General features: G+C 30.9%; 1 protein-coding gene across 2 annotated transcripts; it reads left to right on the top strand.

The window, feature by feature from the left end:
- Window positions 1-4776: 4776 nt before the first annotated feature.
- On the top strand, window positions 4777-8086 carry LOC114181538 (receptor-like cytosolic serine/threonine-protein kinase RBK2). 2 transcript variants are annotated; one of them, XM_085672145.1, is made up of 8 exons: window positions 4777-5521; window positions 5638-5994; window positions 6306-6557; window positions 6648-6808; window positions 7084-7163; window positions 7248-7383; window positions 7460-7612; window positions 7825-8086. In XM_085672145.1, exons 2-8 carry the CDS (start codon window positions 5661-5663, stop codon window positions 7930-7932), a joined length of 1224 nt encoding a protein of 407 aa, XP_085528271.1. In that variant the 5' UTR covers window positions 4777-5521; window positions 5638-5660; the 3' UTR covers window positions 7933-8086. The 2 variants fall into 2 exon arrangements, with proteins under 2 accessions (XP_085528271.1, XP_027923818.1); XM_028068017.2 differs by having other exon boundaries at window positions 4787-5521; window positions 6648-6802.
- The last annotated feature ends 3996 nt before the right edge of the window (window positions 8087-12082 follow it).

Here is a 12082-nt window from a genome sequence, read left to right as displayed (position 1 = left end):
AATTTGAAAATGCTTTAGAATGTGATCTGGGAAAACGTCCTCAAATTTGACAATACCCACCAAATCAAATTGATGAGGTACGAAGGGCTTATCTTAAATAGGGTTCATATCAAATGCATCTAGAAAATTATTCGTTGTTTACTAAAGATGGTTATCCAAAAAGATTTCAATACACATGATTTAACTTATTTCCTTCATGGCTAAAGTATTCGGTATTCGCAATTCAAAAATGTTGCATATTGCTTACTGTGCTGTCATTTTAGTAAAAAATCAAGTAGATGACTTGACTCAAATGTTTTTATTGTTACATGTAATTGAATTCTAGTTGGCATTCAGTTGATTGTCATCAACATGTTTTAACTTTTTCTAATGTTTTTTTATAGGTTTTAAAAGATTTTATAACAAGCACTATAATAATCCATATTGGAAGGGATATTGCAACAAACTTCAGTTATGATTTCATTATTCAAGATTTTAGGTAATTGAAAGAACATTGAGAAACACTAAAGGTATATCTTGCTTTTTTTAATATATGATTGTTGATAATAAATTTTATGTTACACTTTCATATATATTATTATCATACTTTTCTGGATTCTATTATCATAATACAAAAAAGCCCTATAACGTCACCCGTATAACGTCTGTCCAGAAAAAGTCCCACGTTAAAAATGACCGGTGGCATTTTTGTAAATTATTTGACTTTTTTAACGTCTGCCCATTCCAACACAGACGTAATTTAACGTCTGACCCACAGTACCCCGACGTTATGTAAAAATTAACGTCTGAGCTCTCTGCCCCCGACTTAATTTAACATCTGACCCACTCTACCCCGAATTAATTTAACGTTTGACCCCCTCTACACCGACGTTAAGTAACATCTGACCACGCAGCCCCGACATCAATTTTTGGGTTTTCTCTACGCGAAACGCATAAACCCTAATTGTTTCGTCGCACCACCAATTTTTCGCGAAGCTGCTCCGTCGGCAACCACCATTCCGAGCTCCTCCAGGTAATTTTTGAACGTTTTTCACCACCAAACTTGTTGGGATTTGATTATGGATTGATTTTAGGCGTTTTGAACCGAATATTTTTCATTTTCATCCTCATTTGCAGTGTTTCGCGATCCTTCCCGTCGGTGACCATTATTCCGACCTCCTCTAGGTGAGTTTCGAACATTTTTCACCACCAAACTAGTTGGTATTTGATTGTGGATTGATTTTAGGCGTTTTCAACTGAATATTATGCGTTTTCATCCCCATTTGCATCGTTTTGAGATTATTTTGCTTGTTATCTTTTTTTCATTGTATGTATGTAATTGTTTGTATTTTTTTATTTGCAATTATAATTTTTATCTTAGACTATTTTTTTTTTTAGTTTTTTTGGCCTATTTCTTCTTTTAATTGAATTTTTATAATAATATTTGTAAAATTACGAAATAAAATTATATTTATTGTTATTTGTAAAATTGGACTAATTGTATTTGATTTTTTAATATTATTGTTGCATTAATTTTTATTTTATGTATGTAGATTTATTATAGATTCATTGTGGACCAAGGGCGATCTGCCGTATATGGATTCATTGAACCTCAAACCATTCAACCTTCGGGAAACTCACATGACCACATCAAACTTTATTTGCAAACATGGATGGTTGAGTCAAATAGAGAGATCTACTTTGCGTCATACATTGATGCGTATGTTTTTTTTCTAGTAAATTTTATGAAGTATTATTAATTATTTCTGCTAAGTACTTGTGATTGACGGTAGGTATCATTGGCAATTATGTGTCATCATACCAAGACAATGCACGGTTGTATGGTTTTATTTATGCCATAGGAAGATTCCATCTGCTTTGAAAAACATGTTACAAGAGTAAGTATTAATTTTTTTCAATCATAACCTATGTATCTACTTAGTTATAAAAACTAACATATGTTTTATGTTTCCAAAATTTCATTAGAATTGTGAGTAAGCCTAGAGGCCAACAACTTAAAGTATTATATTCAAAGGTTAGAACTCATTTAGTTTAAAGTTATTAATTTTTGTATGTCAACTTATGACTTTGATATGTGTTTATTTTATTTGTAATGTTTAGTGTAACAAGCAAGAAGATTAATGGGAATTGTGTATATTAATTTAGAATATATGTTGAAACTTAAGTGTTATTAGATATAACTGTAACTCTATAATTGTGCTGAAATTATTATGAAACTGTTCTGGGAATTTGCTGATTTTTAGGTGTGGGAATGTTGTAAAAACAACCAAATTAAAAAAAAAAAACAGAGCAGATTGACGTCTGGTGGTGCTCTGACAGACGTTATTTAACGTCTGAGCTTACTGTGGCCGACATTATTTAACGTCTGTCAGAGCCCAACAGAAGTCAAATTTGCTATGTTTTTTGGTTCCATTTAGCGCGAAAATTGACGTCTGCTGCTTTTGGCCCCGACGTTGGATAACGTCGGACCCCTATTGCCCCGACATTAAGTGACGTCTGTTTTGTTTTCTGACGTTATTTTAACGTCACCCAGTACGACGTCAGTGTTTAGACAGATGTCAAAGGTCGAAAATATCGGATGTTAAAAAACTTTTTTTATTAGTGGCTTGTTTTAAATATAGAAAATTATGTGAGAAAATAATTTTATTTTAATGTAAAAAATAATAATTTTGGCTCCCCTAAGATTTTGTTCCAAGTTCTCCCACTCGGGACACCTAACCTACACTGTTTATGTTTTTTTCTTTAATGCCCCCAACTATTACTTTCCGACTACAGAAATAAAAGAGAAGCACAAGTATAAAGATAATTAAAAAATATATATAGTTGACTTTTTACGAAAACATGCATAGAAAATTTAAAAAAAATATATAGTCGAAGAACATAATGATGGCATATAACAGGATTGATGAAATTAGTCAAAACCACTCTTGATCTAAAATATTAGTACAATAAGTTGATAGATCTTCGTTATTATACCGTGTTCAAGTTTTTCATTTCATTTAATAAGGAACTTAGACTCACATTTGAATTATCAATAAATAATAATTATTGAAAATATACTATTTTCTTGCAATGACATTAAAAAAAAGTTAAATATGTTTTTAGTCTTTTAACTTTTAGTTAAAATTGAAATAAGTTCATTTTTAAACTTTGGATTAATTTAGTCATCTATCTTTATAAATTGGTGGATTTAATCCTTTTAATCAAATTTTGTTTAATTTATTTGACGTTTCAAATGCATTTCACAATTTTATTTGAATTGTTTACACCATATGACACATTTTCGCCTCAAATATTATCATAAAACACGTTTGAAACATCAAATAAACTTAACAAAATTTGATTAAAATAAATAAATTGGTCCAAAATTTGAAAATTGATTAATTCCAATTTTTAATAAAAGTTAAAAGACTAAAAATATATCTAACCTAAAAAACAAACATCACAAACAATCAAATAAAAAAGAAAAAGAAAAAAAGCGTACTACATAAGAATTTATTATGATTGAATTAAATTTATATGATAGAAGTAACATTTTGTCTTTATTATACAAAATGTTTGTACTAAAATCATACAAATATAATATTGAGAGGCCAAAAATCAAAAGACTTATAATCTGATATTTTTTTAACAAGAAAACAAACTCAAATTACCTCTTCCTCTTTCACTTTTACCATTCGTAAACCTTGTGTCTCCTTACGATCCGATGGGTTAACTTCAAAGTTTTCAACAACTAGTTTTCTTTTTTAATTTTTTTTTCACCTTTAATCTAACATTCAAGTCCATTTTAACAAAACAACCTAATTACCAATAGGTTTCTCGCGTGGCATGATAAGTAAAAAACACCAATCCTAACCAATACTAATGCTAAGAGCTGTTAAAATGGACTGGAATCCGCGAGCCAACCCATCTCATCACGGATTTGGGTCGGGTTGGGTTAATTTTTTTTTTTACAAATTTTAATACGAGTTAATTTTTTATTTGGCTCACTTAGAACCCGGCTCATTCGGGTTGAACCCGTGATGAGCCAGGTTGACTCACCAATCCACAAATAAAGGATCACACAAGTATTTTTTGTTAAATTAGGTTTTGCACTTGGGTCGTGTTAGGTTGTCTTTTTAGCCAACACATATAATTTGTATTTTTGTGATTTTGGTTTGTATTTGGATTATATTAAAGTTTATTTATATTTTAATTAGAATTATAATTTAATTTTAACTGCAAAAAAAATAAAAATTAAATATTTTTTTAATTAATTGAGTTCATGAGCTAACCCATTTAACCCACCAACCGTGATGGGTCAGGTTGGGTTCGAATTTTTTTGGTTCGCTAATAAATGAGTCAAGTTGAATTTGTTCACTAAATAATTAACTTGTGGTGGATTAAGCCAGATCGGACTAAATTACCCGTTTTCACACATTTACCAATCTTAATTCTACTTAAACCCCAAGCAAAAACAAGCATAGAAAGAGAGGGACAAGGTGCTTATGAAAGTATCCAGAAACGATTAAACACGTACGCATGGTGAATTGCCCACAAACAGTAACATGTTTTTAACTTTCATCGCTACAAACAGAACATTATTATTATACAGGACAAATCTTCCATGAATGAAGCCAAGGTTGGGTTGGGTTGCCATAAGCAACAATCCCAATATACAAGAGGAGACCACAAACACCAAACACACCTTTTCTCTCACCAAAGAACCTACCGTGACCATCATCTCTAAAGCCATTTCTTTTCTTCACTTCTGTCTCTTTCTTCGTCCCCCACAATTCAAATCACAACAACACACTCTATCACAAATTTATATATAGTTTAAAAAGAAAAAAATAATAATAAAGCCATAGAAAGATTGCATTTCTTTTCTTATTCTCTACGTGAGGGGCGATATGATAATCCGCAATGATAACATTCTACCATTTGTTGTGATCATCCGATAGTTGATTTTTGCGGGAAAGGGTCATAAATTTATTTTGCTCAGACAATTAAACTAGAAAACGACATTGCAAGAAGGTTGTAGTTAGTTGAATGTAGAAGGCGAAGTAATAACTAATGTTGATGTCTGCCTCTTCGTTCATGCTTCTGTCTCCTGGTCTCCCAACCCTCGTTGCTACAACTCCCAAGAAAACAAAAACATAAAGTAATTAGTTAAGTAGTCAAATTCAAAATATTGCCTTTATGGCATTCCAGCTACCCCACTTTTACTTCAACCATGAAATGTTGGATTAAATTTCTTTCGTCCTTGCTGAGGATTTATTTCGCCTTGTGGGTAACTGAGATGTTGTGTTGCCATGTGATTTCAGTGCACCTGTTTCGATACATTAGTTGTTGCGTTGCTTTCACCTCTCCCTCGAGTTTCGTTCATTCTTACATTGCACTTGGTTTTTCAGAATTGTTTTCTAGGAAAATTCCTTTGAATTGAAAGCTCCGTGCAGTTTAGTTAACTCCCACAACCGTTCCCCACAGTTTGGCATCCTAGATTTTTATGGCGTGTTGGGTTTTCATGTTCTAGTTGACGGTTCGCTTCTAATTCCTCCTCTCATTTTCTATCTGTTTCATCAAGTTTCACATTTTCGTGGTGGATTTGAATTTGGATTTGGATTTGGATTTGGATTTGGAATTTGTTCTCTTTAGGTTCTGGGTTTGGGTGGTAGAAAATGGAGGACGAGGTGGATTCCCCTGTTGGCGTTCTTGAAGATTATTTTTTCAAGAGTTCAGAATCAGAAACTAGTTCTTCGAAAGAACCTGGTACTACGGATTCTGATAAGTCAAAGCCCGGTTCTAAGTGGCATGCGTTTCTTCAATTGTTGAGGGTCAAATCGAAGAAGCCGGTGGCCACATTGTATCCTCTAAGTGTCCTCAAACTCTCCAGAATATTCAGCAGTGGCATGAGGGAGACTGTGATAGATTCTGATTCTTCCTTTCATAGTTCACCCTGGAAGATCTTCACTCACCATGAGATACAAATTGCAACCAATTACTTCGCCCAAGGTATGCAATGCAACATGTTTAATGGATGATTACATTAATGTTATCCAGCTAAAAGTTGTTACAGATGTTCACTTCATTTCCTTTTTACAATAATGACCTGATATTGATGGATTTGTTAACCTACTTCAAATAAAAACGAAGTTAAACAATCTCATTCAAACTCGTTGATGCATTTCCCTTGTCTACTTTAACACGGTTGGTTGCAGATATCAATTGCATCAATGTTTATTCTGTTTTTACTCTTTTTTGTTTATACTTTAGTGGTTAACATGCCCTTTGCAAAGATTAAACTCATTACATTGGTGGTGCAGAAAATTGTATTGGAAAAGGTGGTTATGCTGAAGTTTACAAAGGGTGTTTACCAAATAATCAGCTGGTGGCTATTAAACGATTGACACGTGGAGCAGAAAATGAAACTATAGGGGACTTCTTATCAGAACTTGGCATAATGGCTCATGTAAACCATCCCAATACTGCTAAATTAGTTGGCTATGGAGTGGAGGGAGGAATGCATTTAGTGCTTGAGTTGTCTGAAAAAGGGTGCTTAGCTTCAGTGCTGAATGGTTGGATCAATTTTACTTTACCATCACACAGTTCTTAGCATTTCAGCAAAATTTTACTGTCATTAATTGTTAATATCTCACTGCTGTTAGGTTCCAAGGAGAAGCTACCATGGTCTGTTAGGCAGAAAATAGCATTAGGAACAGCCAAGGGTATATTGTATCTTCATGAAGGTTGTCAAAGAAGAATTATCCACAGAGATATAAAAGCATCAAATATCTTGCTCACTGAGGACTTTGAGCCGCAGGTATGGGTATGACTTTGGATTCTTTTGTGCAGATTTGATTTGATTCTATGGTTAATCACCACATATTCATTCTTTTGGCATTATTTTGGTTTATGGTTTGTAAAGACAAAAACAAGTTTTGGGAGATCCCTGATTTGTTAGGATTGAAGTTATGAAACCTGTCTATTTTCCCGTTTGTACTCTAACAAAAACCTGCTTTGTACGTAAGTGGACATCATTTCTGCATAATGGTATGTATGACAATAATAAAATTCTGAAAAGTTGAGAAATTTTTCGTGCAGATCTGTGATTTCGGGCTAGCAAAATGGCTACCAGAGAATTGGACCCACCACAGCGTTTCAAAAATCGAAGGGACTTTTGGGTTTGTTGTCACATTCTCATTAAATGATTTGTACTTTTCTGTAACTTGCTATTAACTCAATTTTCAATTATGACTGCTGCACAGTTACCTTGCTCCAGAATACTTGCTTCATGGGATAGTGGATGAGAAAACAGATGTTTTTGCCTTTGGTGTAGTGCTATTAGAATTAGTCACTGGGCGAAGAGCACTTGATTATTCACAACAAAGCCTTGTTTTGTGGGTACGTTGAGCAATTCAACCAAAAAATAACAGAAATAAAAATGTGTGCTTGAACCTTTTCTGTAATACTTTTGCAGGCAGAACCTTTTCTGAAAAAGAACAGCATTAGGGAGCTGATTGATCCTTCACTTGCTGATTATGTTTTTGACTGTCGGCAGATTAAAATTATGCTTTTCACAGCTTCTTTATGCATTCAACAATCCTCTATTCGTCGCCCCTCCATGAACCAGGCACGTTCTCTCGTTCTCTGCTTCTCCTCTTCTCCTCAAACTTCAACAAAACAACCTTTTCACCTTAAAATTTAGAATAACTGTTTTTTTTTCTTCAATGTTGTTAATTTTGAGGAGTTTATATTTCTAAAAACGTTAAACCTTAGGAAAGTGAAACCCTTTTGTTAAATTGTAGCAAAGTTCATCACTTTGCAATTGACCTTTTGGTGCAGGTTGTGCAGCTTCTGAATGGTAACGTTAGCGGCTCTAGGTTCACCAAGAAATCTCAACTTCCATTCACTCGAAAGGACTTTCTAGAAGAGTTCATTGATTCTGATTAATTGAAAGGAACACAAATCATGAGAGACAGCAACACTAAATTGTTATTAAATGATGACAGTGATGTATCAAATTTTCATTTTTTTTTCTCAGAAAAATGGAAAAACAAAAGCTATTTTTCCCCAACACGTGATTAAAGGGATTGGAGTTTTTACACAGACTCAAACCGAATATTCTGAAGATAGTCTCTAAACTATTGATTTTTGTGAAGAATTCAAATGCTTAAATTATTAATCACTTCATAGAAAAAAAAACTTTACTTTTTCACTATTCTTATCCATATATTTCATCAGGGAAAAGCTTAGGGTTAAGTATGTTTTTAGTCCCTGAACTTTGATCCAAAATTAGAATTTGTCCATGGTCGAAATTTTGATAAATTTTGGTCCCTAAACTTTAAAAATGAATGAATATAGTCTTTTAACCCAATTTTGTTAACTTTTTTTTAGGTTTCGAATACATTTCTCAGTAAATATTGAGCCGAGAATGTGTCAAACTGCATAAACAACTCAAATATTTACTGAAAAATGCACTTGAAACCTAAAAAAAAGTTAACAAAGTTGGGTTAAAAGGACTATATTTATTCATTTTTAAAGTTTAGGGACCGAAATTTTATCAAAATTTCGACTAAGAACGAATTTCAATTTTAAGTCAAAGTTCAGAAACTAAAAACATACTTAACCCAAAAGCTTATTATCTTCTACAAAGCAAGCGTAAGAAACTGAAAAATAATATTGAACTCTCAACAGTTATATCGATTTTTGTCGACGTGAAGACCGTTAAAAATTAGGTAAACTTAATTCTGCATGATTCACTAATTAATACCAGTTCTGCGTAATTATGCATGATACACTAATTAATAAAGCGAAAGGATTACTAAAAGGTACTTGTTTTTATTTTTAGAATTTTAAGAGATATCATATTGATTAAGGAGATACATCTTTTAAGATGAAAAGAAAAAGGTATATTAAAAGAGAAAGAAAAATTGGAAAAAGTGAACTGTTACTCTTTTTTATCAGTAAAACCGTGGTATTTGAAGATGATTCAATTATTTGTTTTCTGTCTTCTAAAATTATTACTGTAATCTGTAATTTTGTAAAATGATATTTAATGATTTACTCTACTCCTTTTATCATACTCTTTTTTAGTAATATTAATAATTATTTTTTGACTTAATTATCCTTTTCGTCTCCTAATTTGTCGGTTTAGTTCATTTTGGTCCCTTATTCTTTTTTGGTTCAATTTGATTTTCTAATTCTTCCAAAAGATTCAATTTGTTCTCTGCCGTTAAGTTAACATTAACACCGTCCACGTGTCATTTTGTGAAATTTTGTAATTTTTTTTATTAAAAAAATTTAAAATGCCACGTATCACTTTATGGTTGTGACACGTGTCAATTTGAGATTTTTTTTATTTAAAAAATATATTGTCAAATGACATGTCATGATTGTGCCACGTGTCAAGCTATCATTGCTTGTTTCTAATTTAGTCTCTCTATTTAAAAAATTGAAAATTTCACAAAATAACAGGTGACATGTACGAAAACGATGTTAACGTCAACTCAACAGCAGGGACCAAATTAAATATTTTTAAAGAATTAAAAAACCAAATTGAAGCAAAAAATAAAAAAGGATCAAAATGAATCACACCAACAAATTAGGAGACCAAAATGATAATTAAGCCTTATTTTTTCTTTCGCAGAAATGAAAATTTTATAAAATTGCATATTAAAATTCCTGGTGGTAGTTAAAAATGGTGCAATTCGAGGATTAAAATGGGTTTAGTAAAAAATAATTGGGATAACATAAGAGGCGGCGAATAATTGACACGAAACCAAATCGTCAAAACTTTCAGGGTGTTAAAAATTAAAAAGGATGATGTTTACTACAAAGTTTCTCATTTATTTGGTAACTTTTCATCTTTAATTACCTTAATACAACCTATGTAGGAAATACAGTTTTTTTTAATAATTTTTTATGATACCTTTTATCAAGACATTTATAATTTTATTGTCAAAGAAAAACTTAATTTTTGCGAAATCTCTTACATTAAATTTTTCTCTTCTCTACCTGTTACATTTTTTTCTTCTTTGATTGTCAGTGGTTTTGTATTTTTATATAATTGATTTATATATTTTAATTCCTACTTTTTCTTTTTTCAAATTAGTAATGGTTTATGTTCTTGGGTTAATTATTTTCAGATAAAATTTTATATATTAAACTAGAGTAGTTTTCTGAAGAAAAAAAAAACTGAATTATTTAAGCAGCTTAATATGTTAATGTATTTGAGAAAAAAAAACAATATTTTAATTGTGCAAATTCTTATCTAATTTTAAGTTAGTTGTGTAGCGTCATCTTCAAATCCAAGTTATAAGTCACGGTTAGAATCCTAAATTAAAATCAAATGTTATAGTTACACTGAAATATGTTGTAGTTTAAGAAAATCTTAAATAAAACTCTGAATTACAAAAAAAAAACATAAAAGTACCTTTTATGTTATAAATGTTGTATTTAAGGACCTAGAAAATAGTTAAGAATAGTTTTAGTGGTGATACTTGATTATTTGATTCAAAATTACTTCAATTAAATAGATTTGATGTTAATGAGTTCTATTTTATAAAAATCATATCTCTATAAAATTCTAAAACTTCATTTGTCTTCTTTCTAGTTTTATTGGTTCATCTCTCATTTTTTTGATAAACAGATATCGCTAGTAGATACGTAATGAAGATGCATAAACTTTTGACTCATCAAAATTTTAAAGAGAGTAAGTTCACCTTTTTCTTTATTTTTTGAGTTAGTTTAGCATTTTGAGACACACGTGGTCACATATGGTTATAGGACTTGTGCAAGTGACTCAAAATAGGTCAAAGTGAACTTATGTTTAGTTGTAATGGTATGATTTATAATGTGTTTAAATGTTGATTAAATATTGAAAGAAATATGTATTTGAAGTTGCATGAATGTACATGTTGAGAGTTTAAGGGATTCATAAGGAGTGAATCATATTATGTGGTGATGAGTGAAATGTATTGACGTTAGAGCTAAAAGTGAAGAATATCCTCCTTTTACTAAATTTTGGACTCAAATAAAGAAAGATATTTAGCTGTGAGAGTCGAATGAGATTCTTATATGTAAGTTTGGAAAGAAATCAAATCTATTATATAAGGATTTACCTTATCATACTCTTGGAAGTGGTGTTGTCTGACCATTTTATATCACTGCTACATATATAATTTTTAGTAACAATTAAAAAATGTTGCTAAATTATAAAAAATGTTCCTAACATGATCTAGTAACATTATCTTACATGTTACGTATATCCTATGTTACTAAAATGTAACATTATAATAAACAAATGTTATAAAAATAGTAAATAGTGTAATAATCTATAGTAACATTTAAAAAAAATGTTACAATATTATTGTTTATATTATCTATAGTAACATTTTAAAGAAAACGTAACTATAGTATACATATAGTGACATTTTTAATAAATGTAACTAAGAAAGTGTTACTAGAACTGTAAAATGCTGTAGTGTATAGTTATAGTTCCTCAGAGATAGGAGAGTGACTTATGACGTGTATAGTCTTTTGTTTACTTAATACACTAGTCCTCAAGAGGTTGTGTCATATGCATGTGTGATATTTTTCATGCTTAATGATTAAGTATAATGTGAAATGTTGAAAGGATAAATGGTTCGTATGGTGTAATGTTAAAATTTTATAAGTAATATGATTTAATTTTACACTAACTTAAAATGTTTTTTTGTATTTGTTTATGCTTTATCTATATGTGATGATCGTATGTTATATGTTCTACATCAGCAAAAGAGGATTGAGAATGAGTGAGACTACTGATAGACAATAAAAGTGTAGTTGTTACACTTGTTGCTGCTCTATGATAGACATGTGTGTAGTTGAGAATGTACAAATACACCACTTGACTTGTTCCCTATGAATTAGGATCTTAGATCGGTCATTGTCCATCCCCACCGAGTAATACTAAAAAGAAAGTTAAAATATTGAAATATTGAGACAAAAAAAATATTTAATTTATATACATCATTTGAATATAACTACATAAAGATTCTAGTAAAATAGAAAATATCTTGAAAACATGAATTCATTTCATGGTAAGCCCAACAATTAGAAA

Source organism: Vigna unguiculata, chromosome 1 (assembly GCF_037176805.1).
Source record: "Vigna unguiculata cultivar grain cowpea cultivar isolate G323 ecotype 2 chromosome 1, ASM3717680v1, whole genome shotgun sequence".
In the NCBI taxonomy this organism is placed as follows: Eukaryota; Viridiplantae; Streptophyta; class Magnoliopsida; order Fabales; family Fabaceae; genus Vigna; species Vigna unguiculata.
Note: the sequence above shows the minus strand (reverse complement) of the source record. Positions and strands in the feature narration are given on the sequence as shown.

Bases quoted from the DNA above. Each gene is read 5' to 3' on its own strand.
- LOC114181538 (XM_085672145.1), top strand. From the start codon at position 5,661: ATGGAGGACGAGGTGGATTCCCCTGTTGGCGTTCTTGAAGATTATTTT. The intron at 7,384-7,459 runs GTACGTTGAGCA...ATACTTTTGCAG, and splicing joins AACAAAGCCTTGTTTTGTGG to GCAGAACCTTTTCTGAAAAA. The intron at 7,613-7,824 runs GCACGTTCTCTC...CTTTTGGTGCAG, and splicing joins GTCGCCCCTCCATGAACCAG to GTTGTGCAGCTTCTGAATGG.